This window comes from Gouania willdenowi, chromosome 6 (genome assembly GCF_900634775.1).
Source record: "Gouania willdenowi chromosome 6, fGouWil2.1, whole genome shotgun sequence".
NCBI classification, from domain to species: Eukaryota; Metazoa; Chordata; class Actinopteri; order Blenniiformes; family Gobiesocidae; genus Gouania; species Gouania willdenowi.
In genome coordinates this window covers 51,711,128-51,737,366 of record NC_041049.1, presented here as the reverse complement: position 1 = coordinate 51,737,366, position 26,239 = coordinate 51,711,128, and the positions used below count along the sequence as shown (strand labels likewise).

The 26,239-nt window shown below is 38.3% G+C and overlaps 2 protein-coding genes across 2 annotated transcripts; one reads left to right on the top strand and one right to left on the bottom strand.

Moving 5' to 3' along the window:
* The first annotated feature begins 1,500 nt into the window (after positions 1-1,500).
* On the top strand, positions 1,501-19,712 carry LOC114466043 (solute carrier family 23 member 1). The gene is given in 16 exon segments (XM_074783808.1): positions 1,501-1,538; positions 3,667-3,743; positions 4,287-4,418; positions 6,169-6,326; positions 7,783-7,942; positions 8,472-8,653; positions 12,630-12,750; positions 12,832-12,988; positions 16,081-16,124; positions 16,126-16,233; positions 16,235-16,336; positions 17,572-17,736; positions 17,816-17,873; positions 17,876-17,923; positions 18,009-18,104; positions 19,152-19,712. Coding segments are annotated over 15 exon segments (1,923 nt in total). The 5' UTR covers positions 1,501-1,538; positions 3,667-3,695; the 3' UTR covers positions 19,496-19,712.
* Positions 19,713-20,254: 542 nt separating this feature from the next.
* On the bottom strand, positions 20,255-25,937 carry LOC114465579 (protein FAM180A). The gene is made up of 3 exons (XM_028450680.1): positions 25,648-25,937; positions 21,081-21,181; positions 20,255-20,977 (listed from the first exon to the last, which is right to left on the bottom strand). Exons 1-3 carry the CDS (start codon positions 25,724-25,726, stop codon positions 20,648-20,650), a joined length of 510 nt encoding a protein of 169 aa, XP_028306481.1. The 5' UTR covers positions 25,727-25,937; the 3' UTR covers positions 20,255-20,647.
* Between the last annotated feature and the right edge of the window lie 302 nt (positions 25,938-26,239).

Here is a 26,239-nt window from a genome sequence, read left to right as displayed (position 1 = left end):
AGACCTCGCCAACTTAGAAGGAATAAACATACCCCGCAGTTATGTTACCTACAAACTTTGGAAAGGTGGTTAAACGAGAGCTACATCACTTCTTTGCCGCGAGCACTAGCGGCCATGGACAGCGTTCGTATTTGAGGGTGAAAAACAAAGAAGGAAACATACACTGTGCTCTAGTCATGGCAAAATCTTGTGTTGCTCCAACAAAGGTCACTACAATACAAGGGTTAGAACTAATGGCTGCAGTAATTTCAGTTAAAACCAGCTATGTGCTCAAAGACTTGCAAGCTTGGACTTGCAGACATCAACAAGCACTTCTGGATGGACTCTAAGGTTGTGGTAGGTTACATTAACAACAAAGCTTGGCGATTTCACACGTTCGTGGGCAATCGGATACAGAGGATACATCTCAGCACTACTAACGAACAATGGAAATATGTCCCCACTGATCAAAACAAGTGTGACTTTGTCTTGAATGCTTCAGCTTCAAGCCATGTTGGCGGAGTTTGGGAGCATCAGATCAGAACGGTTAGGAGTATTCTCCACTTAACTCTGACACTCTCCTCTGGAAGTCTAGATGATGCTTCTCTCCGAGCCTTCTTCTATAAAGCAATGACAATAGTTAATAGTCACCCCCTCACTATTGACAACCTAAATGATCCCAACAGTCTTGAACCACTTACTCCCAACCATCTACTCATCATGAAGTCCGCTCCATCTCTACCTCCCCTTGGCAAGTTCACCAGAGAAGATATGTATGCTAAGAAAAGATGGAGGCATGTACAATACTTAACGGAATAGTTCTGGAGTTGCTGGCGTAAGGAGTATGTGACTAACATTGCCATTAGATGACGCTGGCTCACCCCAAGAAAGAATTTCCAGATATATTGTGATGATGAAAAATGATGACCTGCCCAGATATGAATGGAGGTTAGGTAGAGTTTCAGAAGCTACAGTGGATAGAGATGGTTTTGTCAGGAGAGTTAAGATATGTCTTGGCAAGAAAGGTGAACGTCTCACCAAGCAGTCAGTGCTTGAACGCCCAGTTCAGAAACAGGTTTTGTTGCTTGACAATGATTAAAATTGCACCCCAACAGCTCATAAAATGGGTTATTTGGTTGAGTTGTTTGAACACCTTTTTGAGGCCATTTTCTGGTCATTGAAGTTGAGAAATCATTTGTGTTTGCCTATAACCCATTTCTTATTATTTTTTTGAAACACTAATGATTTGGTGGGGGTGTAAATGACCCATATTTATGTTTAAGACAAATATAATTATTTACAATATTTGTTGTGCATTTATTTTTACATCATTTGTGATTGCAGTTCTATTGTTCAAATGCTTTTATTGTGAAGGTGAAGAAGGAAGTCCGCTATGTATCACAGCTGGAGCTTTACTACGTATGTGCAATCGGTAAAAAGTTAATGAATTGCAAAGATAAAAAGCTAAGACAGGAGTTTGTTCATGTCACGGAGCTACAAAAAACCTGAAGGGGTTACTGTTCATCTTGGTTTATTGCACCCTGCTGGAAGGTGCAAAGGTATGTTTTGGTGAGTAAATATCATCATCAAAGCTACACCAAATGCAGTGTAGTTGATGCTAGTTAGTGTTTTACATGTTGTTAGACAGTGAAAGTGTGGTTGTATGGAATGTTTGTGAGTTGTAGCAGTAATTTATTGTGCTTTCAGCTCTTAAAATGTGCCTATGATGTTGGTTTATGTGTGTAATAAATGATTGAACCTTCATCATGAGTCATCAGTCATCATTGGAGTCTGAAGTTCTGGTTGGGATCCTGCAATAATAAAGTTCTTTTAGTGCAAGGGAAAATGTTTTTCAATTTTTAATGCTCAATTTTCAGCGAGGCAGTTTTCAAGCCCCTCCCTTTGGGGGCGCACCTTTTATTGAACTTTAGTAATGGAAAAAGTGCCACATTTGTTTTTAACATACTTCTCATTTGTTTCCCAATATCATTGAAATATATCAGGCAATATTGCCCATCTCTAATGTAAAGGAAACTTGATTTTGATTGTTTATATTGGCTTAGAAATGTAATTACGCCACAAGATTAATGATTATTTTTTTTAATTTTTTATAAAACACAATGTCTCACAGTTTATAATTGAGAAGAAATCATTGACAGCTAAATAAGCATTGAAATAATTATTTGTTCAACCAAAACATTATTGCACTAGGAGTTTCCACATTTTAAGATGATTAATAGCACAGTGCTTTTAATGCAAATTGATAATGAGGAAATCTATCAGAAAAACTATTAAGAATTACCATCTCTCCGTAATAAGAGAGATGGCGATCGGGGATTTATGTTTACCAAGGAAAAAGGAAATAAAGAAAGGTCAGGTGTTAATGTCTGGAGTTTTCACACAGTCTATGTTTTCAGTTTAGTCTTTTTGAAAGATAAAAAAAAAAAAAAAACTTCCTAACTTGTCTCAATGCTCTGCTACCTGATATTGGTTTCATCTGTAATTTATGTGGCATGCAGTCACATGCTCTCAGAGCAAACCTCATGATGTGCTGTTACTCACACTAATTTTCAACCTTCATGTGAGCTTCATTTCCCCAAACTCTCTGGTTTGTGAAGTTTTTTCAAGCACTAATTGTCAGTTTCTACAGTGCGCTGCAGACAATAGTGAAGTCTTCCTATAATTTTTTTGTTATTGTCTTATGATCTTATTTTCTACTCAAACTGTTGACACTATAATCTATCGAAAGAGGTGCAGCATCTTTTAAACGCACACTGAATCTGCATTAAAACCTGCAAAACATTCAGTTTTCTGTTGCAGTAAATTATTTTGCTGCTTTCTGTCACTTTTAAAATTGTGCAGCTATCTTGTTGGGACTGCCAGTAAGTAATTGTTAAAAGAAAGGGAGTGATTAACTTTTATAGTTGCTTTATTTAATGCTTCTTCTAAATTGTGGTTTTATATCATTAATTTTTATTGCACATTCAACAGTATTTATTTTTTATTTATTTATTTTATTTTTATTTTATTATCTTAAGTCATTCCTATTTATTTTTTTCACATTTTCAAAAGGACTTATTGTGGTTGCATGCTGGCTATCATCTTGATATTGTGTGTAAAAAGGACCATTAAACTTTGACATAATTGCCAAATTTTTAAGCCTAGCCAAAATAAAACCTATTAACTTTAATGGTTCACTTTAAATTTTGTTTAGAGCATTTTATATATATATTTGTAATTTTGACCCTTAATCATTACATAACAAAATCAAAAGAAGCCATAATCACAATAAAAAACAGGTATTATACTTCAATATGTAGCCAAAGTTTTGTTAAAACAGTTGAATTTATAAGGTTCCTATAAGTATGTTTGACCAGTTTAGAGGCTCCCATGTATTTCCTAAGAGCTTCTTGGTATTAAGGTGAAACAAGGCAAAGCACTAGTGTTTCAGAAAGCGAGAGAGTTAGTATCTGCTGCTTGCCAGTAGGTCAGCTGCTGTTACTGGTGTAATTCGGTTCACATGAGCTGCTGGTGGGACCCACTTACATCAACAAATGCTGCGGTTCCATGTCTATTCCTTCTCTCTTCACCAGTGTTCCCACCTCCAATTTCTTGTGTTTTTATCAAATACTCCAGTCTTCCCCCCTGACCAATGGTTATTTTTCTTTTTGACTGTGTTTGATCCAGAGGACCAACACCTGAAACTGGAAGTGGACATGGCTCCAGAGAAGAAAAGTAACGGACTTGATAATTATGGATTTGCGGTAAGTTATTACTGCATTCTAATATGCAACAATGCACATGATGATGACAGTTTAAGAAAGTATTTTTTGTGGTAAATGTCTTTGTTGTGTATTTGCTGTATGCATTCATACTTTATTTTTTAGAGCCATGTTAAAAACAAAGCATATAGCTAAGAAACAAGATCCGTGGCTACATTGGAATGTGTGTGTTTATGCTCCTGTCCCTCCATGCTTGAAATCACATTATAGAAAAACAAGTGTCACCCTGTTTAGTGAGAAAAACACAGATGTTGTCCGTATATGTTTATGTTTTCAGATTAACCACTGACGAATTCAGTGTTACCACTATTTCCCACGGACCATTTGGCTGATTTATTTCACTGATATTTCTTTACAACTCTATAATCGCTTGCATGTGACAAAGGGAATATTGACTTCTGCTGTGAATCCTTTAGTTTCTTGACTGCGTGTGACTTGTCTGAGCTTTTGGAAATGATTTCAGCCACATGATTAAAGATCTATGAGCCATCATTGACTTCTGTCAATTTTTCTGTCTGATGGAAGCTGGAAGAACATTTCTGTGAACTCCCTGAAACTAAAGAACTAGACTCATCATTGGCTGAAGACACCAACAAACTAGCGTACTGTGTAACAGATGTTCCTCCATGGTACCTCTGCATCATTCTGGGCATCCAGGTAAGTCAGCAAAAGTATCTACAAGATGCTTTTGAAATCAAGTTTCTGCCTCTGCTCAAACAGCAGAGAATAGTGAAGATTACAAGACTAATATAAAGAAAAGCTGGTGTTGTAAACAAGAAATAAAACTCATAAAAATTAGTAGATAAACAAGTCAGCAAGGTTATGAAGAAAATATATAAAAATCAGTGACAAGAGAAAACAGTAAAGATATCTGGAACCAAGTTGAAAGAGGTAAAGGTGTGTCTGTGCTAGTGTGCAAGCAATACAGTACATGTAGAACAAGTACAGCATCTAATAAAGGAGCTCCAACTTGTTCCTATCAATATCAGTGTTATTGACCATAGTGAAGTTCTAGTACGAGTACTCAAATATGAAGTGTTCAATTTTGGTTTAGTAGTGCATGAGTACACTTTACTAGTGAAGCCAAAAAACTAGCAAAGCTTTATTTTTTTACTAGTAACATATTCTAAGCCTACTAGTACTACTAGTAACACAAAATTGCCTACGAGTAGACTATTTTGTTTTATTATGGTCAAAACTGAAAGAACAAGATCTCGGGTACAAGCGGCTGAAATGAGTTTCCTCCGTAGGGTGGCTGGGCTCTCCCTTAGAGATTGGGTGAGAAGCTCAGTCATCCAGGAGGGGCTCAGAGTAGAGCCGCTGCTCCTCCGCATTGAGAAGTGACAAATTAGGTGGCGTGGGCACCCGTGGCGCGTTACCACTGGCGACTCCACTCAGCTCTACTGTCTTTTAGCGCGTTTCCACTGAGAAAATGCACCTCCTCCGTGGTACTTGGTGCTGCTTTTTTTAGTACCTATTTGTTGAGGTTCCAAAAAAAGCACCCCTGGTCTGAAAATGTGACGTAGGCACAATGCAGACACTGATTGAGTCTGAAAATCATTACAGCGTAGAGTCATCAACTCACTTGGCCACCATTGATTTTTGTTGGCAATCTTGTGAGGATGGCAGCAAAAAAGTGCAATCCGTGCAGTCTGGCAGTTTCACGTGTCAGGTTGGTGCTCAATGAAAACACTCTGGAAAAACAATATCGGGTCCCAAAAACGAGGAGTGCGGAGCCGTGTAGGGCCGATACCATCCAATGGAAACGTGCCATTATGATGCCCCCCGGACGCCTCTGTGGTGAGGCGTCCGGGGGGAGACCCCGAGGAAGACCCAGGACACGCTGGAGAGACTCTTAGCTGGCCTGGGAACACCTCGGGATTCCCCAGGAAGAGCTGGACGAAGTGGCTGGGGAGAGGGAAGTATGGGCTCCCCTATTAAGGATGCTGCCCCTGCGACACGACTATGGATAACTGACAGAAGATGGATGGATAGTATGTCTACTTGCACACTAGTGCACAGAAAACCTTTACCAGTAAAGCTAAATGTTTCTTTTGTATACACAAAATCTCACTAGTAGTACTAGTGTACTGTTTTTAGCCTATAGTTCTAGTAAAACCAAAAGATTAGCAGCAATAGTAGACCTAAGGCAAATGAAGTAGGGGGGATTACAACCAAATCGAGCACCCTGATTGGTTTAAGAATGAATTTTCTTTTCCTGGTCCCCTTATTAGTATAAAAGGTTTACTAGTGACACATACCATTTCACTAGTAATGTAAACTTGCACACTGATATTCAAAATCTTTGTACAAGTAGATCATTGCTAAGTGTGTGTTTAGCCCAATAGTTCAACATCAAATTCCCTTTCCTATCTTTCATACTTTCTCGGTTTTCTTTTCCTCTCAGCACTGTCTGACGGCCTTTGGTGGCATCATCGCCATCCCTTTGATCCTTTCACAAGGTCTGTGTCTACAACATGACAGCCTCACCCAAAGCCACCTCATCAGCACCATCTTCTTCGCTTCTGGCATCTGCACTTTGTTGCAAGTGACCTTCGGCATAAGGTAATTAACCTATTGGAAAAACATTAATAGATTGGAAGACAGTAGTTACTATCTGCATTAATTTACTATAAGAAGTTGGTGACTTTGTGCTTCTTTTTTTCTGGAGTTGTTGCAGTCAGCGCACTAATGCACTAATTCAGCTGTACAGCAGAATGCATTAAGGTGAAATTATCCACGCTCACACCATCTTATGGTTTTTCCTCTTGAACTATTTTCTACTCAGAGACTTTTCAAAACTAGCATGCTTGGTGAACAACGTTAACTAAAGAAAAGTAGGGGTAAATCCAAATGATACTTTGATGTCAAATCCATCAAAATCCCTTCCTTGCATTCTTCTTTTTCTCTCCTTTGTAAAACCTTGAGTTTTATTGTTGAATAAGCTACATTACTCGAGGTTAACGGTTGCAGGTGCAACTTTAAATCTACTGTAAATCGCATTAACTAGAGTTGTACAACTGTATGTGCAGGTTCAGACGGCCTGAATATTGGTGTCACAGATGGATTAGCAAAGGAATTTCTATCTTATTAAAGGCACACCGTGGACCCATATGAGTTATTTTAAATGATTCCTCAGGCCAATATACAGCACTTGACAGTATCAATGCTCCGAGCGAGGCTTCCCTCTTGAAATACCGACTATGTAAGTTTGGAGGAGACGGACTGTCTTTCATCAGGTCACGTGACCTGGAGAATGCTTGGAGAACGTTTCACTTTACAGCAGTCACGTGACCACAGGCTCGGCTATATATAATTCCCACGTGGCGTCACAACATACGGGCATTGATGCAGTAATTGCCGTGATAGTTCAGTTAAACGTGGATTCTTTAGTAAGGGAAGTCAGCAAGTCAGATCTGTAACTTTGGGATAAGGATTGGTTCTCAGGGCTAGCGCCTCTAGTGGCCAAAAATTACACAATGTGCCTTTAAGTTCGGAATTGAGTTTGTGAAAAACCTCAATCAAAAACCAGTTTTTCTTTATTTTTTTTGGAATATCTGAGAGTCAGTTGTGAGAAGAACCATTAGAGTTTATATTTACAGAAAACAAATTCTTTATCAAATTTGTGAAAGTGAATTTCCATCCTTAAGAATTTTATGGATTTAATTAACTCAATATGTGGATACCGATGTCGATGCAGATAAATGAGGTTATGGTACATCTGTGATTTTAGTAGCATAATGTTGTTCACTGTATAACCAATGCACTAAATAACTTAGTCTTACAGCTCATGTTAATAGAATGGCTCTCTGTGCTCATATGATTTAAATTAAACTTGTACGGGAATGTGATTGAGATTAATAGAGACTTGAGATGTGCTCTCACAGTGATGTTTCAACTAAAACTCCTTTCTACTTTTAAATCTCACATGAGTTCCCTTAGCAGGTCTTTTAATTCCCGTGTAGCCTTTTTTTCCCTTCTATCTTTATCTATAATCTATCTCTGCTACTTCTATCTGCAGGCTGCCCATCCTTCAAGGTGGCACATTCACATTATTGGCCCCTTCCATGGCCATGTTGTCCATGCCTGAGTGGACATGCCCTGCTTGGACTCAAAATGCCACTTTAGTCAACAGCTCATCCACAGACTTCAAAGAAGTGTGGCAGAGCAGGATGAGAGCAGTAAGAGAATCTTGATTAACTTAACAATTATGGAACTGCTTTGAACCCCTGTTTGTGTTTCGTCCTTCATTGTTGTTGTTTTTACACAAACTACTACTGTAGTTCTGTGCATGTGGTGAAAGTAATAACACACGGCATGAAAAACATTTTTGGTGTTTTCACGGGCTGAAAGTTGTGACAAAATGTTTGTTTTGAGGCATCACGTGGAAAGATGTGATCTCACGGGAAATATTGACAAACGAGAGCAAAAATGGTGTCAAGCAAATCACTGTACCTCTTGTCTGGCATAGAAACACAAGAAAGAACGAAGGGGAAACTTTTCCGATAATGTCAATAAATGTAGTGTTTACAGTGGAGATACAAAAACAAACTTTTGAGTAACAATTTCAACCATGTAGATCTTTTTTTCGAGCAAATTATTTTTGATTTATGGATTTATGAAACCTAGACTATAACTTTGTCTAGTAAAAAAAGTATAGTGTTTAATGAAGATGACTTTGACAGTCCAAATGTTTGTGTGTGTCTTCAGCTGCAGGGCTCCATCATGGTGGGTTCCCTCTTCCAGGTGTTTTTTGGTTTCTCTGGCCTCATTGGCCTCTTCATGCGCTTCATCGGACCTTTGACGATCGCTCCCACCATCTCCCTCATTGGACTGTCCCTGTTTGACTCTGCTGGTGCAAGTGCTGGAAACCACTGGGGTATCTCTTCAATGTGAGAACACTTGATGAGCAGAGTAGAAGGAAGGATGAGATATGTCAAGGTCGCTTTAATTTATCAATCTCACACAGTGGGATGACCAGGACAGAAAGTGGATTTTTTTCTTGATACAGCCTTTACACAAAAGCCTGATAAAGCTATGGTCAGAGGTGTAAAGAGTCCTGATATATGCTACTCAAGTAAAAGTACAGTTACTTGAAATTGTACTGAAGTACAAGTAAGTGATACATAAAATACTCAAGTGCAAGTAAAAAGTAGCTCAATTAAATAGTACGCAAAGTAAAAGTTACTAGTTACTATAACCCCCCCACGTTAAATAATACATCTTGCCACAGTTCCCTTGCATATAGAAAACATCTCATGAATAGATAGAAACAAAAGGAGGAAACTAAATCCAGCACAATTGGAACTTATTTTCCTCTAACGTATCTGTAAAAGATTTGTCAAATTATACAATTATTTTTTTCAAAATAAAATACTATAACACCAATTAATTCAATTTAAAATAAAAAAAAATTCACAGGCTCTAAGTATAGATACAGAAAATAACCAGCATTCAATGCTGTTTTGGCATTGTGCATCATGTTTAATCTGATAAAAAATAAATAAACAAATACGTTTAATCTGGTTGGCCGGCTATGTTGTGATGCATTTGATTGGTGTCTGGTCATTTAATTTTTTTGTAGTTTCACAACATCATTGATCATTTTAAAACAAAAAATTATAATATACTCACTAACGGCTGGGTGTAGAAATGTAATGAATTACTTTACTTCTTTTCAAACGTATTTAAGTACAAGTAAAATTACTGAAATATACTAAAAAAAGAAAGTACCCATAAAAGCAACTCAATTACAGTAACGTGAGTAATAATGGACTCCCATTTGCATCTTGGCATTAAAGACGAACATTCAAAACTTGCAATGAAAGAATCCAAATATGAATACAGTACTGTACTTTGCATTCATTTGAAAAAATATTTTTTTAAACATATGTGGTAAAATATTATATTTCCAACAGAATAAATCGCTTTAAAGGTCGGACAATCAACAGTTGTTTACTAAAAGTGGGATCATGTGACAAGATATTGTATGTCCAGTTATAGTCAAATAAAAGCGTGGTTTATTTGTTTTTTTTCCAACTGTAAATTTATTTTGGATCTTCTTTTCCCAAAATATCATATCATGTCGTAATAGCTAGCCCGTTATTGTCCATCGTCTCATATCGTGAACTCAGTGTCCCACCCTACTATTTACCACTCCATCCATACTCATTAGAAATGGTAAAAAACCATTCTCGATATGGTTAAACTGTACAGGTTAGCTTTGACATTCTTCTCTTTGTGAAAATATCCATCTGTTTAAAAATGTAATATCAATTCTAGTAATTCAGCACTATCTTAAGCGATGGAAAGTATTTCTTTTCTGTTATTATTATCTTGACAGACCTGCCTTATGCTTTGGTTAAAGGGCCCATTTTAAGCTAAATCAACTTTTCTGTGCTTTAAACATCATAAAAGTTCTATTTAGGCTTCATACACATGCCCGAAGTGTTTTTCTCATTGATTCCCTCAATGGTTAGTTAGAGGGTGATTTGCTCCTTTCTTACTGCAGGGTGAGCACAAACACCTCGCTCCAATTTGATGACGTGTTCCTACTTTGATGAGGAATTTGACGCGGCACTGAGCTGGAGAAGCCGCGCCTCCAGGAAGCTCTCTGCCGTGATTGACATGTAAGCAGACACGCCCACGAAAGTGAGCATTTCCGCGTCCTTCGCACAGTGCTATGTATGTATTTTCTACAGTCTATGTATGTACTGGCGAACGCCCCGCCCCCATGTTCTGTCTCGTGTTTGTTTATTTATTTATTTATTTATTTTTTACTTGTCTGCACATGCTGTCAAAGGTCAACACTACAAGAAGTGCAATCTTTTTTTAGACAGCAATGCATTATATTTTTTATTTTTTTGTTATTGCAATTAAATAAATTGCATTATTTTATTGCATAATTGTGACCATCACCAGCCCTCCCTAAGGAAGGGTAAGAAACACTTTATTAAAGGGAGAATATAAAAAGAGAGGGCAGTGTTACACCTAGGTGAGGGGGTGGGGGGGAGGTGGAGGGGGAAGAGAGCAGGGAGGAGCGATTTAAGGAAGAGAAATGGAAGGGTGGGGAAGAGTTGATTACTGTAAAGTGAGATGTGAACTTGTAGGCGTGAGGCTTAACTATAATGGTGGTGGCTGTGGGCAGAGGGAAGGAGTGAGTGGTAATACCTGAAACAGGTATTTGGGATCAACGTGTCTAAAGTTAAGCCCACTACAAATTTTATCCCACAGTCCAAGGCATGCTTGTGCATCGTAGACCGATGTATGTGCAAGAAACTGCCACTGTAAACCCAAGCACTGCCCCGGACTCGAGGACGCAGCCAGAATAGCAGAAAGAGCGGGGGACAGCGAGCCCAGGCAGCCCCCCCCTCCGGCCGAGCAGCCCCCCAGACGCCCCCAAGACACCAAGCCGAGAGGCAGCCACCGCCCCCCACATACACACCCGAGAAAGCACCTAGAAGCCGAGGAGCCAGCGCACTCCGCCACAGCCCCCCCACCCCCCAACCCAGCCCACGAACTGGCCACAGTCAAGCAGGACCGCACAGCCCCATACGGCGCAAGGACAGCAGCCCAGGCCCCCGCCGCCCCACCGGACAGCGCAAGCCACAAGGCAATGCCACCCACCGGCGCGCGAGCGACCGGCGGCCACCACCGCAGGAAGGAGGCACCCCAACGGCACCCACCCAGTGCGGCACAGCAGTCCCCAACTAAGGGTGCCCCGAACCCACCCACCGATCCGCAGATAGCATGACAGACCTACCAGGCAGCCGACGGCAACCGCAGCCACCGGAACAGCTAGCGCCGTCCCCCAGCAAACAGCATCATCTCGAAGCGCCAAGCCCCGCGTCAACCCCGATACAGATGCCAGCACCCCCCAGCGCGCCCACCCCCCACACCGGCGAGACAGGCCGCCCCGGGCCCGCACACACCGAGGACAGCCAAGGCCACCAGGAGACCAGACATGGACCAAGCCACACCCATAGGGAAGAGGCACTCCCACTCCCCGCCGGGCCGACGCTGCCCAGAGAGACCGCGCGAAGAGAGCCCCGGCCGCCCCCCCACGCCCTCCGAGACCCACCGCTCCACCATGCCCGACCGCACCATCCTGATGTATTTGCATTCTAACGGTGGCCCAGCCATCAACAGAGGGACCAGGCCCCCACCCGACAGGCCCAAATATGGGGTCCTACCCACCTTCCCTATCTCCTGTGTGAATGTGTGTGTTTAGTGAATGTATGAGGCGCAACCTTTGTGTATATAAGTGTTTGTGGTGCAAATAGACTCGGAGGGTGGAAGTGGTAGTCGCACCCTCCGGGGGGTGGTGTGTTGAGGTGCGATTAAAATTGGAGGGATTGGTAGGGCAATTTGAGGTGGGAATGCCACCCCCGCGCCACTACTTAGTAGCACAGGCGGCGGCACCCTCCACCCTCAGCCCCACCATCCAGCCCCCCAAGGGTTGGGTATGGGGAGCAGCACGGCCGGAGACCCATCCCGCGGCACCCCCCTCTCGTGTTTATAAAGCAGCATGAGCTCTGCTACGGAGTGGGTGGGAGGAGGGCCGGCCGTCCTCTGGCCCTATGTCACCGTGAGGAGAGGAGGAAGTCAGTGTCCTGTCTATAGACACGCCCACTCATGAATATGCATAAGTAGGCTGCGAATCAACTGTAGAGTTGCTCAGAAAGTGACTTTTCAGAGGCTAAAACTCTGGAAAACAAGCGAGTTTGGGAAAATAAACCTCAAATACTATGTTTTTGGGGTTCTTAAAACAAATTGAGATGGTGAAAAATAGCATGATATGGGACCTTTAACTTGTTCTGACATCTGTAAACAAATTCAAGTTTTCCCATCTTCCTTTTTTCTCCACAGGACCACAGCCCTGATTATCCTGTTCTCACAATATCTCCGTCACATTTCTGTGCCGGTGCCGACATACAGCAAGGATAAAAAGCTGCATGTCTCTTGGGTTTGTGTCTTTCAGATCCTCCCTGTAAGTGGAGAACCAAACTGTATTATAGGTCATATGTTTTATCTATGGTACGTCAAAACTATTTTCGTTTTGTATCACCAGGTGCTGCTGGGGATCACTTTGTCTTGGCTCATTTGTTACATTTTGACAATCTGTGATGTTCTCCCTGCTGAACAACACCAGTATGGTTACCTGGCGAGGACTGACCTCAAAGGAGATGTTGTTGGCCGAGCTCCCTGGTTCACTCTACCATACCCAGGTGAGATGATGTACAGTATTATCGTCTAGTTAATGTTGTTAATCATTCATTAGGAGGAATTCAGGAAGTGAAATGATACTCTTTAAACTTCTAGCTGACAGGAAGAAATGCTAACCCCTGTTGCACCTCCTATTCATTGAAAAGTCCTCAAATTAAACCAATTTTGATATTACATCATGTCTATATGAAGCGTTTCATCATGAGAAGATTGTGTGGGTAAATGGTTTGCGTGACCCTCAAAAGCCACAAAATGTATAGATTAATTTATGAGGGTTAATGGATGGATGCTGTGATGTTATTCTCTCCAACATTAGCAGCCTACAGTAGAACGCAAGGTCTTTTCTTTTTACAGTATGGAGGAATTTTTTCAAACTTTTTTTTTTTTTTAATAAGACAGCAGCTTCTTTTGTACATCACTTTACAAAGATATATTTCCAACATTTTTCCTTTTGAAAGAGAAGATAGAGAAAAAGAAGAAGAAGAAGAAGAAACTTCCCCAATAATACAGAAAGATTATGTCCTTTATGAATTTGTCCTAAATTTGGAAGAATTTGTCTTTTTGGGTATTTAAACAATAGGTCAGTTTTTCTGATTTCAAATAATTCTAGGATTATTTGAGCCGATCGTCCTGTACACTGTAGCAGCTTTCTATCATTCAAGTGGTCCAAACACAAAACATGGCCAAGATACAGTAAAGTATTTTTGCTTCACAACTGCTGAACATCCCTCCAAAACACCTTTAATTTGGGGCATTTCCAAAATATATGGAAATGATTTGCCCTTATAGAGCTATTTTTACTCCAGCCTGACATAATCGTGTGCAGCGTTTCTCTTGGTGTGATTATATTTTTCCAGTAGTGTTCCCTCCATTAGGTAGAACTGGTCGAAAACCACTGGAAACACTTGATTTCATCCCACACCTCTTCAAATGATCTAATTCCCTTTCCCCACTTTTCTTTAACGTAGACTGTGGAAACTTTCCTTCATGGTGTGTGACAAAGCATTGTATATTCTTGATATCAGTCAATCAATCAGTCAATCAATGGTTATTTATAAAAAGCACTTTTCATACAAATAGATGCCGCTCAAAGTGTTTTTACATAGTTAAAAATACACCCACCCCATACAAACCCCACCCACCACACACAGACAAACAAGTTAAAATAAGGACCATGACACATGGCTGGGTACAGAGGATCTTGGTAAGGAGACGTCACAAGGAGCCGTCTGCACCAGGAGCAGGACACAGACCATGGGCACAGGGTGCTGGGTCAGAGCCCCCAGTCCAGCAAAATAGCAGAAGCTATTCACCAACACTGAGGGCCACGATACATAACCACTGCAGCCACAGCCTATCACAGCCCCTAGTGCAGAGGGCTCCCTCCGAGGAAACACTGGGATAGTGATCCTAAACAACATAAAAGATGACAATCCTAAATCTATAAAAAGAACATAAAAGATAACAATCCTAAAACTATAAAAAGAACATAAAAGATAACAATCCTAAAACTATAAAAACAACAAAAGATATTAATAAAAACATGAAAGATAACAATCCTAAAATGAATAGATAACTCATTAAAAGCTCATTTGAAAAGGTAGATCTTGAGCCTGTTCCTAGAATATGAACGTTCTCTGCAGCCCTGAGGTGCTCTGACAGACTGTTCCACAGGACTGGGCCATAAAACTGGAATAAACGCCTCACAGTGTGTGCGTGTCCTAACTTTGGGGATTACTAAAAAAAATGTCTATTCGTTACGGACAACCCCCGGTGCTATTGGTACGTTCACCAAAGTACACGTCTTAGGGTTAGGTTTAGGGTTAGGGTTAGGTTTAGGTTGTAACCCTATATCGCAACTATTTTAGGGTTAGGTTAGGGTTCTTTAAAATTAGCACTGGCACAGGACATCCTTTCACACCCAGGTATTTTTAGGGTTAGGTTAGGGTTAGAATTAGGTTTTACAGTTAGGTTTAGTCTTAGTCACGTGACCTAAACTGGCCGATGAGGGCGCTGCGTAGGATAGAATGATGGTATATTGATACGGCTACCGTATGGATAGCCACTTGCCACTACTTAAAGGCCAGCTCCGGAGGACCTCAGGCCCGGGAAGGTTCATAGGGTAAAAGTAGTTCTGAAAGACAAGAAGGCCCAAGACCATTAAGACCATCAAGACCATATAGACTTTTTGGGGGTGTTTACACTGTTTCTAAGCTACCTACAAAGTTAAAGATACATTTTCTACATTTGTTGAACAACAAAACTGTGTTAATAACATAGTTTGGAGTATAAAAGCACAGTTTTGTGCCAGTTATTGCTTTACTCATGTTTCAGAAAAGCAGCGCTATCCTTCCTATTAGCATGGCAGGAAAGGACAACAATTGTTTACTGGCAATAATAGACATCAAGCTCTGGTTATAGGTTGTGGTTAGCAATGATATTTAGAATTAAAGGTAGATATGATAGCATATTATTGGCCCACTGATATTATCACCGATATTAGCAATACAATTTTACATCAATTAACGTTGGTAATGGTTTAGCCATTGATATTGAAGAAATGAAATGTGCTGTTGTTTGTGATGACATATTACATAAGGAATATGGCACTTTTTTCAACATAAAAGTTGAATTTTTTTTTTTTCTAATTTGCATCAATGATGTTTATTTGTGGAATACATCACATTAAAACTTGTTGTTAATCTGTATTTTCCATTGAGATAAATACCATTATACATACAATTAGGTTGGTAGGGGAAGGGAACATATTCAATTCAACTTTATTTATTTATTTTTATAGGGCAAACTACAATACAAACTACGATACACTATTAGCAGGTCTGCCTGCCTGGTTTTGGACTTCATTCCTAGTGGTTAGGTTAACGTCTAACATTTTAGTTAAAAGAGTTTGAGGAACTTTAGACAATATTTATATATGAGTCCTAGTCTACCATCCTTATACAGTCACTGTGGTGCTGTGGAGTTTTATTACACTGACATTTGGCTCGTCTTTTGTGTGCAAAGAAACCACTTAACCATTTGTAATAATTCTGATAAAACGTGTCCAAAAATTTTTCCTTGTGTTGATATATAGGACAGTGGGGGATGCCGACAGTGAGCCTGGCAGGTGTCCTTGGAAATCTTGGCTGGTGTGATTTCCTCCATGATCGAGTCGGTTGGGGACTATCACGCTTGTGCCAGGTTATCTGGAGCTCCACCTCCTCCAAAACACGCCATCAACAGAGGCCATTGGTATTGAAGGACTGGGCTGTCTGCTGGCGGGGGCCTGGGGTACAGGCAATGGAACCACGTCATACAGTGAGAACGTTGGAGCTCTTGGTATCACAAAGGTAATCATGAAACAACTTTATAATTAAGTTCACCTTATGACTGCTATGAATGAATATACGCTGCTTTGGAGAAAAGAGAAATATTTGAGCTTTTATTTTGACCACGTTCATTACTTTCACTGTTCAGTACCACCTACAGCTTGTAAAAGGTTCACTAACTTTTACACAGAAAATTTATAGCCCTAATAAACCACAATAAATAATTAAATGAATATTACATTATTGGAGTTATTTGAACCAGAACAATTGCTCATTGTTTTCTCGATGACGACCTGAGAGGAAAATTACTTTCAAAGCCTGAGTGTATTTCTTTCCGTTTCAACGTTGTGAGTCATCTTTGGTAAACTTGGCAGCATTGGTCAATCACAGCACTGTACTATTCTGTGCCTTACAGTCATAACAGCAGCCTAAGAAAACATGCACAGTAAAAACTAAAACAAAATCTAAAATCACACAGCTCAGCAAAAGTACAGAAATGCAGCAAAATTAACACATTTATATCATCCTTAAATGCCTTAGTTTACAGTTTACAACTGTACGTTTATCTTCCCAAAGGTGAAAGTAACGTACTCACTACTGTAATTGAGTTGCTTTTATGGGTACTTGTACTTTTTTTGAGTGTATTTCTAAGTCATTTTTGAGCCTCTGTAATGCTAGTAATTTCCTCCTGGGATCATTAAAGTACTTCTGATTCTGATTTTACTTGTACTTAAGTACGTTTAAGAAGTAATAGTTGTTACATTTCTACACCCAAACATTCCTGATTAAATAATTATTTTTTTGGTTTAAAATGATAAACTGACATTGTGAAACTACAAAAAATGAAACAACCAGACAATCAAATTTCTTTTTTTTTTTTTTTTTAATTTGAATTAAATTCATTGGTGTTATTTCATTTTTAAAAGAATTGCACATTTTGACAAACCTTTTTATTTTATACAGATGTCTTTGTGGTAAATAAATTAAGTTCCAGTTGTGCAAGATTTGGTCTCTTCTTTTAAAGTTTATACATGAGAACCAATAATAAAACAAAAATAAACTTTAGTGAGGGGTGGAGAGGTGATAGTAACTTTTACTTTGAGTACCTTTTAATTGAGCTACTTTTAACTTGTTCTCGAGTATTAAATGTATGACTTACTTGTACTTGAGTACAATTTCAACCAAGTAACAGTACTTCTACTTGTGTAGGAAATGTCAGTTCTCTTTAAACCTCTGTTTGTTTCCCTATTTTCCAGGTTGGGAGTCGGATGGTGATTGTAGCTGGTGGAGTGTTCATGATAATAATGGGCATGTTTGGTAAAGTGGGCGCCGTATTCACCACCATCCCATCGCCTGTGATCGGAGGCATGTTCATGGTTATGTTCAGTGTCATCTCTGCAGCTGGAGTTTCTAATCTGCAGGTAAGCATCGTATTCAGTTTGATCCATTTTAAAACAACACAACTCTTAGTGTTCCTCGTGTCTGAAACACATTTTTCAGTACGCAAACATGAATTCCTCTCGGAACATCTTCATTTTTGGTTTCTCCATGTTTTCTGGTTCGTCATCCCTAACTGGATATTAAAAAACCCCAAAGCCATTGCTACAGGTACCGGAGTTGTTTGTTTTTTACGGAAAAAAATATAGTTTTTGTTGTACTTTTCATTAACCTGTTCACATTGTGTCACATCCAGGTGTGATAGAGCTTGATCAGGTGCTTCAGGTGTTGCTGACAACCAGTATGTTTGTTGGAGGCTTCTTTGGTTTCTTACTCGACAACACCATCCCAGGTACTTCATGAAGAAAACCTTTGAAATTGGTTTTTTTGATTTAATATTTTGGTTATTGGTTGTTATTATTAGGGATGTGTAACGATTAATCATAAGGCAGTTAAAAATCGATTCATAGGTATCACTGTTCACATCGATACTGTGAAAAATTGAATCGCAGTACTTTTTTTAAACAGCAGAGGGCAGAAGTGTTGGCGGCAGGCGGACGCTCCTACTACTTTCTTTCTGGCCTCCATCTACTCTTAAACATGTTCATAAATGATTCTTTACTCCTTCAGCACCGAAAGAATATCTGTAATATTACGTGAATATCTATAAAAGTCACGTTTTTCTATTAGCTCTGTCTGCTAGCATAGCATCTCTTCTTCACTGCTAGATTAGCTGCATGCCAACTGACCACTGGGTTACCAGCGCCCTCTGCTGATCCAAACAAATATCTGACCTAAATGCAGTACAATGATTGTTTTTTTAAGTCCAATTGTTAAGGCACAAAATACATTTTCAGTTGCACTTTTAAAAAGAAAAAGAACTATTATGCAGTTTTGCATTGTTTACTATAGAACCAGAATTTAATTAATAGGCTTTTCTTCATTTGTATTATTCCTTTATTTATTTCATTCAAGATTTATTTTTAGTTAAATTGCATTGTTTTGAATAGTTTATCAAGGGATTCTTTTGACAATGAAAAATAAAAGGAAAACAGTACAGTATTTTTCCCCCAAAAAATGAAGGAATATTTTCGGTCATCATTTGTCTAGAGTCCATTTTGTAAAATAAATCGTGAGAGAACCGTATTGTGAACCCAGTATTGTGAATCGAATCGTATCGGGAGTTGAGTGACTCGTTACATCCCTAGGTATTATTATTACTGACATGATTGAGAACCAAGCCTTCACAATTCTCATTTCAAACTTTCAATATAACAGCATTTGGACATTTACTAAAACAGCATCAATGATTAGAAATAGTCTTTGCAATTTTATTTAAAATAAAATAATGTAGGATGACAGAGTCTGATTCTAACAGGATGTGTTTTTATCCTAACAGGATTCGAAGCAGGAACGAGGCACTCCTTGCGTGGAACAAGGCTCATGAGGATGACTCCAGCAACACACTTGAGAGTGGAGAAGTCTATAATCTCCCCTTTGGTATCAACTCTCGGTTGTCCGCCTACTCCTGGATACAGTACATGCCTTTCTGCCCTTCAGGGATGCACAACAGACGGGACAACAGTGGAGCACACAAACTCCCTTCAACAGAGCCTCAATGCTCCATCGGACACCCAGAACCTGCACAGAACATTGTTGGGATTGGACTTTGAAAAAGCTCAGATTGACAACAAATACACCATTGTAGGCAGCTCAGTTTGGACCTGGTGTCCACTGTTATAGACACAGTACTGTTAAATCACAGTTGTATAGTGGGTGCATTCTAGAGCAGACATGGGCAACTTTTATCACAGCAGGAGCCACAGAAATGTGACTGTCTGACATCCATCTCAGCATTTAGAATAATGACCAATCTGAGCATTAACACAGGAAAGAAAAAGGGGTTTGTGTGTGTTTGTTGTAGTTTATTCTGTATTTTCCCCTCATTTTCTCTTTTTTTTTTTTTGGTATTTTTGTGTAGACGTTTTGTGTATTTTTTGGAGTCTGTGTGAGTTGGTGTTGTTTTTGTATTTTTCTTGTCATTTTGTACATCTTTGTGATGTCGTGATGTTTTTGGAATCGTTTTGTGTATTTTTGTTGTCTTGTGTGTTTTTGGTTTTATTTTGTGTTTTAGTTGTCTTGTATGTTTTTGAACTCATGTATTTTGTTGTTTTTCCCATATTTTTCTGTACTTTTGTACTTTTTTGTACTGACCTTTTGTGTATTTTCTGTGTGTTTGAGTCATTTTGTCTGTTTTTGGAATCATTATGTGAATCCTTGTGTTGTTTCCTGTATTTTTTTTTTGTCATTTTGTGCACTTTTGTTATAGTTTTCTGTATTTTTCTGTCATTTTGTGTGTTTTGTTGATGATTCTGTCTTTTTGGAGTCATTCTATGTATTTTTCTGTATTTTGTGTTGTATATTCTGTTTTTCTGTCGTCATTATGTGTATTTTTGTCATTGTTTAGTCTGTTGTGAGTCATTTTATGTATTCTTCTTTTTCTTTTGTGTAGTTTTGGAGTCATTTTGTGGTTCACCTGTTGCCCATGTCTGTTCCAGTGTAACAACTAGTGTTTATCTTACTGTCTCCTTTTCTTGACTTTCTTTGATAAAACTTTTTGTATATATACGTCATGTTTTTCTCTTACACAAATCTTCATCCTCAGAACATGACAATGTCTATTTGTCGGTACCCTCAGTCTGAAGTGTGTTTTTGTTGTTTTCTTTTTTTTCCCTACTGATTATAATGTCAAACACTGGACTTGTTCACAACACATACAGTTTTCTGTCAGTACTACAAAAAGAGTTCTACTGCAACAACTCCAAAAGTCCTTCTGTTTTTAAATTGTTCTTAATAAATTTTAGCTTGGAACCACACACCAGCTAAACTGTTTACTCAGTTTGTTTCTATCAGGTCCTTCTTGATGGCTTTATATAACTGAACAAAAGACTTGGCCCATGCATCTCTTTGGTGCTCATCTGTAGAACTGACAATCTGTTGAATGGTGAATACCAAAGTCAAAAGGGTGCGCTCAAAGTCATCCTGATGCAGATGACCAGGAAGGTTTGAGATGTTTGATATGAGCCTGAAGATGTCTGTGATCTTCTTGGGAATGATCTCCTCACATATGAGGTCCAGGTTCCTTGTCTTTCGGAGAGAAGCTAGTTCAGCGTCTTGACGGAGAATTCCCCACCGGGTTTCAAAATGTATACCAGCCATTAGGATCTAAATGAACAAGGAAAGAAAAGGGTAATACGATTGGTGAGGTTTAGAGTTTAAACCCTGCAAAGGTTAAACGGTTTCATGTTTTTTTTATTTGTTTACTCACCTCAAATAATAGATGAACGTCACTGAAAGTGCTGTGGAAGATGGGCTTGGCCGTTGCACTTGTCAGTCCTCGTTTTATCCGTTTTGCAGCTGGGAATAAGTCTAGCAAGAAAAGACAAACACAGTATTGCACTACAGTACTTGATAGCAAGAGTCTTGCTTTTTCGGTTTAGATGATGCTGAACTCTGTTGCTTCATAGCCTAAGGGCTGTGTTTGACATGTGTTTGACTCTTACTAAGTCTGACATCAAAATGAGTACGTAGTGCGTTCACATTAAATAATATGTAAAGATTGAGTAACTGAGAAATACCCGGATGTATACTATATTGGGACATTTTTGAAGAATCCACCGTGGGCACACCAGTCATACTCAGCCACCCATGATGCATTGCGAGCTGAATGTAAAATCGTCCAGGGACCGGCTTCAAGCTAAAAATCAAACATACCCATTTCAAAACAAAAGCATCTCTTCTTCTGCAATGACGTCATGAAATGTGTTTCCGAGAGTTTTCTGGATCAAATGCGCACATGTTGATATTCTACTTGGTCACTTTCTCACTTAAAATGTTTTCTGAAATTTCAAAGGTGGAGAATCAACAGAGATATTTAGCCTCAGTGTGATTCAGGTTTTTTGTCGTAGGTTCAAAATGCATCTTGGGAAACTTGGAAGTATATTTCAGTGAAAATGGTCATCATCCTAATTCTCCTAATCATAGTAATAGTATATAGTTGACAGTATATACTGATTGAGTGTGTAGTGTGTAGTACGTTAGTATAAGGTCTTGCGGATCGATCACCATGACAAGCAAACAATCAACTTTTTCCGAGGTCAATGTCAACTTTATTTATATAGCACATTTAAAAACAGCTACCACTGCCCAAAGTGCTGTACAGCAAACATTAAAAAGTACAATGTAAAAACAGTCACAAAATATACAACATAAAACAATATTAATAAAATGCATGGGATCTGCTCAGCTTGTGTTGAAGGCCAAAGCAAAAAGATGGGTTTTCAACAATGACTTGAAAACATGAATGGACTGGGCCATTTTGACATTCAGCGGAAGGCTTTTCCAGAGACTCGGAGCCGAGGTCATGAACTGAAGCTTGATGAAGGCGTTGATTATATTTCAGGTTCGACTCAGGGTTTGTCTGTGAAACTGGAGCTGAACTACGGTGACCATGTTAAGAATTTATGTCTGCTATCTAAGAACTAACAGATGATCCCAAACTTCAAAGTCAACAGAGGAATCAAAGACAGAGTAACACATGGCTTTTCCAACACATTCCAGATGATTTTGACATGCAGAGTATGGTTTTGGTATTATCCTCTGCGTTTTACAGCATTCTGTAACCCGGTCATTTCAAACAAGATGTGGACCCTCATCAATCCCTCCAGTTAACTTTGCTTCCTTATGTCATGCAGGACAAAAACAAAGCAGTTTTCATTTTTAGCAAATAAAATACTGAAATAATTTAAATCAGGATGTGGAACCCAATAAATCCTCAAGTTAACAATGCTTAGAATCAAAACATGACTTTAAGATGACTTGATATGCAAGAAACGATACACTTAATAAAGATTTAATACTTCAGAAAGATTTGTAAAGCGATGTAATTTAATCATTCTTTTTCTTTGATGGGATTATTTCAAACTGGCAAACAGTTAAAAGTCAACCATTGTTCTAAATCTATATTGCAGCTCCAATGACTCTAATTTGTTGCATGGTGTTCATAATGAACAGTTCATGTGGTGAACTTCTGTCTCATGTCAACAAAGCAATGTCAAGTATAGTTAAGCATTAGTAACAGCTAAATAACAAAATAAACAACTAAAGCAATAGTTTTAGCTTTGTTTGAACAAAGAGCCTGATTTAATAAAAGTATAGATGTACGCTAAACAAAAACAACGCGGACTAACAAACACATGCTGCGTTGATCTACTCATCTACTCGCACAATGAGGATTATACAATCTATTTAGTCTGGTAAAAAAGGGCCAATTATTATTAGGACGAAAAGCAAATAGGTCAATTTAGGACACAATGTGATTCACCAAGCAAAAATAGAATGAACAGCAGTGGCTTTTTTACTTTCACAGCTTTACTCACAGATGGCTGCAGTTATTGGTGGAGGAAGAGATTTTTGTTGTTTTGTTCGGGTCAACATTTGTAGAATAGAACAAGCAAAAATACTAATTTCTTATGAGATGTTTGTTCTTTTGTTTTTTTTAATATTGCGTTTTTCACTGTTACATTCATATTTGTTTGCTTTTTTTTTTGCCTCTTACACAATGCTTTAACACATGAGCGCTTGTAAGCCCCTAATTCAGATTTAGGCAATCTTCACCACTTTTTCACGTTATCACGGCAATCTTCATAAATCAAATGTAACAGGTGAAGAAACCTCTATTTGCACGGGCAGCCAGTTTAGCAGTTTTCATTTAGGATTTCTTAAAGACACACAATTTCGAGAGGATGATAATAAAAAATAATACACGTTTTACTATTTAATTATATAAAGACATGCCTGCACACACACATCTCCAAAAATCAAAGCATTTGTGCGCACTGTGATTAACAAACGTGTATTCATCAGAATCAGAATCAGAATCAACTTTCTTGACCTAGAGTGAATGAATACACACGAGGAATTTGTCTTGGTGACCTGTGCTCTCTCAGATAGTGTAACATTAATTAATAACAATCAACTAGAATAAAGCAAAATAAATTAAAAAAAAGAAGTATAAACATAAATATAAGAGTAGTTAGACTAATATGTGCAAACTAAATAAAATAACAAGATAGTAATAATAATAGTAATAATAACAATAATAGTAATAATAACGAAATAAAATAAAAATACAATAATAGTAATAAGATAATAGTGCAGTAGTGCATTGATGAGTAGTGCAGGTGAACATTTAAATGAAAATATTATGTCCATGAACATTCACAGTGACAGGTTGATCCAGGGTTGTTATGTTTAGTTCCATGGTTATTTCACAGTAACAGAAACAGGTCTGACACTCTATAATCATTCAATAGAAAGATTGCTAAAACATTTTGAAAATATGTAGCTTAATGGGTTCGCTTACTGGAAAATGGGACGTAGAAAATAAAATATTAAACAGATTTAGATTTTAACAAAAGAACATTCTGTGCTAACAGTTTCTGATGAAATAAAACAACCAATGGGACAATATGTGAATGAAAAGGACATTACCGGTCAAAAGTTTTAGAACACCACACTTTTTCCAGTTTTTTACTGAAAATTATTCAGTTTATTGTGCCATTGCACTCTGAAATGAAAGCATAAAACAAATAGGCAATTTGAGTTGAAAAATAAATCATGGAATCAATTTATAGACCAAAATGTATTTTAAACTTTTGACTCATCAAAGTAGCCACTTTTGGCAGATATATCAGCTGAACACACTCGTGACATTCAGTCAAAAAAAGTTGGAACACCAGTAGGAATTAATAGCACCAGCTTTCAAGGCTGATTCAACCTTCATTGCTGCAGAACAGCTTTACATTGTTAATCCACTTCATGTTCCCTGAAAACGGCCTATTTGTATCATTCTGACTTGCACGACTTGAATTGCAATAAATAGATAAAAATTAGGGTGTTCTAAAACTTTTGACCAGTTGTGTATATTAAAATATATTCACATTTTTCTTAATTTAGAAGAACTAAAGAAACAAAACTATAATGTTCACATGGGACAAATTATAATCAGAACTAAGTTTCTTTATTGGGAGGTGTCCGATCAAAACTACATTTTGTGTGGAAGGCGGGACAAGCCGTTAATAGGAAGTATAGAACCAATAGGAAGTGAGCGAATTGTGTTTACTGATGTAAGATGACTCATGTTACAAACATCGATACTATCCCATCACAGGTTAATGTCATATAGTTGACTGAAACAAGACTATAACTGAAATTGTCCTGATGACTAAATTTGGACGAAAACTAATTTGCATTTTAGTCAAAAGACTATTAATAAATCTAAATTCAAATTAGTTGTGAAAATGAACAATGGTTCTCGAGTTCTTGCATCATTAAAGAACATTTTTCTTCAGCTACGTATACGTATATATCTGAGATCAGGTGATAAATTCACTCTTTAGTTTCTTTTTTTACCCCTGTTTTTTTATTTTATTTTTATTTTACAGTTGTTATATACAGACAGAATAATATTAATAATAATAATAATAATAATAAACAAAAACACATGCATTTTTTCCCTCATATCCCTCCCTCTCCCCCTCTACAATCATAAGTAATGATGAAATGTACATATATTTTAATATAATACATAAAAAAATGGAAAAAATGAAATTAAAATAAATAAAAATTATTTTAAAAAAATATTAAAATAAATGCAATCAAATACAAATATTACAAATTAGGTAGACATAATAATAATAATAATAATAATAATAATAATAATAATAATAATAATAATAATAATAATAATAATAATAATAATAAAGTTTCACATCATAACTTAGGGTTCCCATGCCCTCACCTGCTCTCTTTTTTAGTTTCTGTTGCATTCCTACCTTTACTCCGGGTTCTTGTGACACCTGTCCTGATGCAGCAGCAGAGAAGTCCAACGATGACCATCCTTCTGGGAAGCATGGTGGTCCGATCACCCACAAAAGCACAGCCGTGTGTTTACCTGAGGGCAGTCAGAGGGTCTTGTTCTGCTTTGTCCCTGAACTGCACGTCTGTCTTTTCTCTTCAAGGTGTTGAAACGTCAAACAACATCCCACCACAGACTGTTTTCCCTCACCAACACTATTTTCTAACACTCATGTGTTTTCAGAGCTGGGCTTTATCTCCCCTCCCATCTATGGATCCCTCACTCTCTCTTTCTACCCCTCTCTCTCTTTTGCTCATTGGTGGAATATTTCATATGGTTGTCATCAGACTCAAAGGCAAACTTTCATTTCCACACCCTTACCTTTTTCAGATTTTCAAAACAGACGTAAATGACCCTTCATACAGTCAATCCCATCTTTCCTGTGATTTCCATCATCCATACCCTACTTACAGCTCGTCATTGCTAATTTTTTTTACCTAAAACCTTCTGCTGTTTTTAATTTCCATGGTCACACCATCTCACTGTGATTTTCAAACGTCTGTTGTTCA

Bases quoted from the DNA above. Each gene is read 5' to 3' on its own strand.
- LOC114465579 (XM_028450680.1), bottom strand. From the start codon at position 25,726: ATGCTTCCCAGAAGGATGGTCATCGTTGGACTTCTCTGCTGCTGCATC. The intron at 21,182-25,647 runs GTAGGAATGCAA...TTTTCTTGCTAG, and splicing joins CACAAGAACCCGGAGTAAAG to ACTTATTCCCAGCTGCAAAA. The intron at 20,978-21,080 runs GTGAGTAAACAA...TTGTTCATTTAG, and splicing joins ACGTTCATCTATTATTTGAG to ATCCTAATGGCTGGTATACA.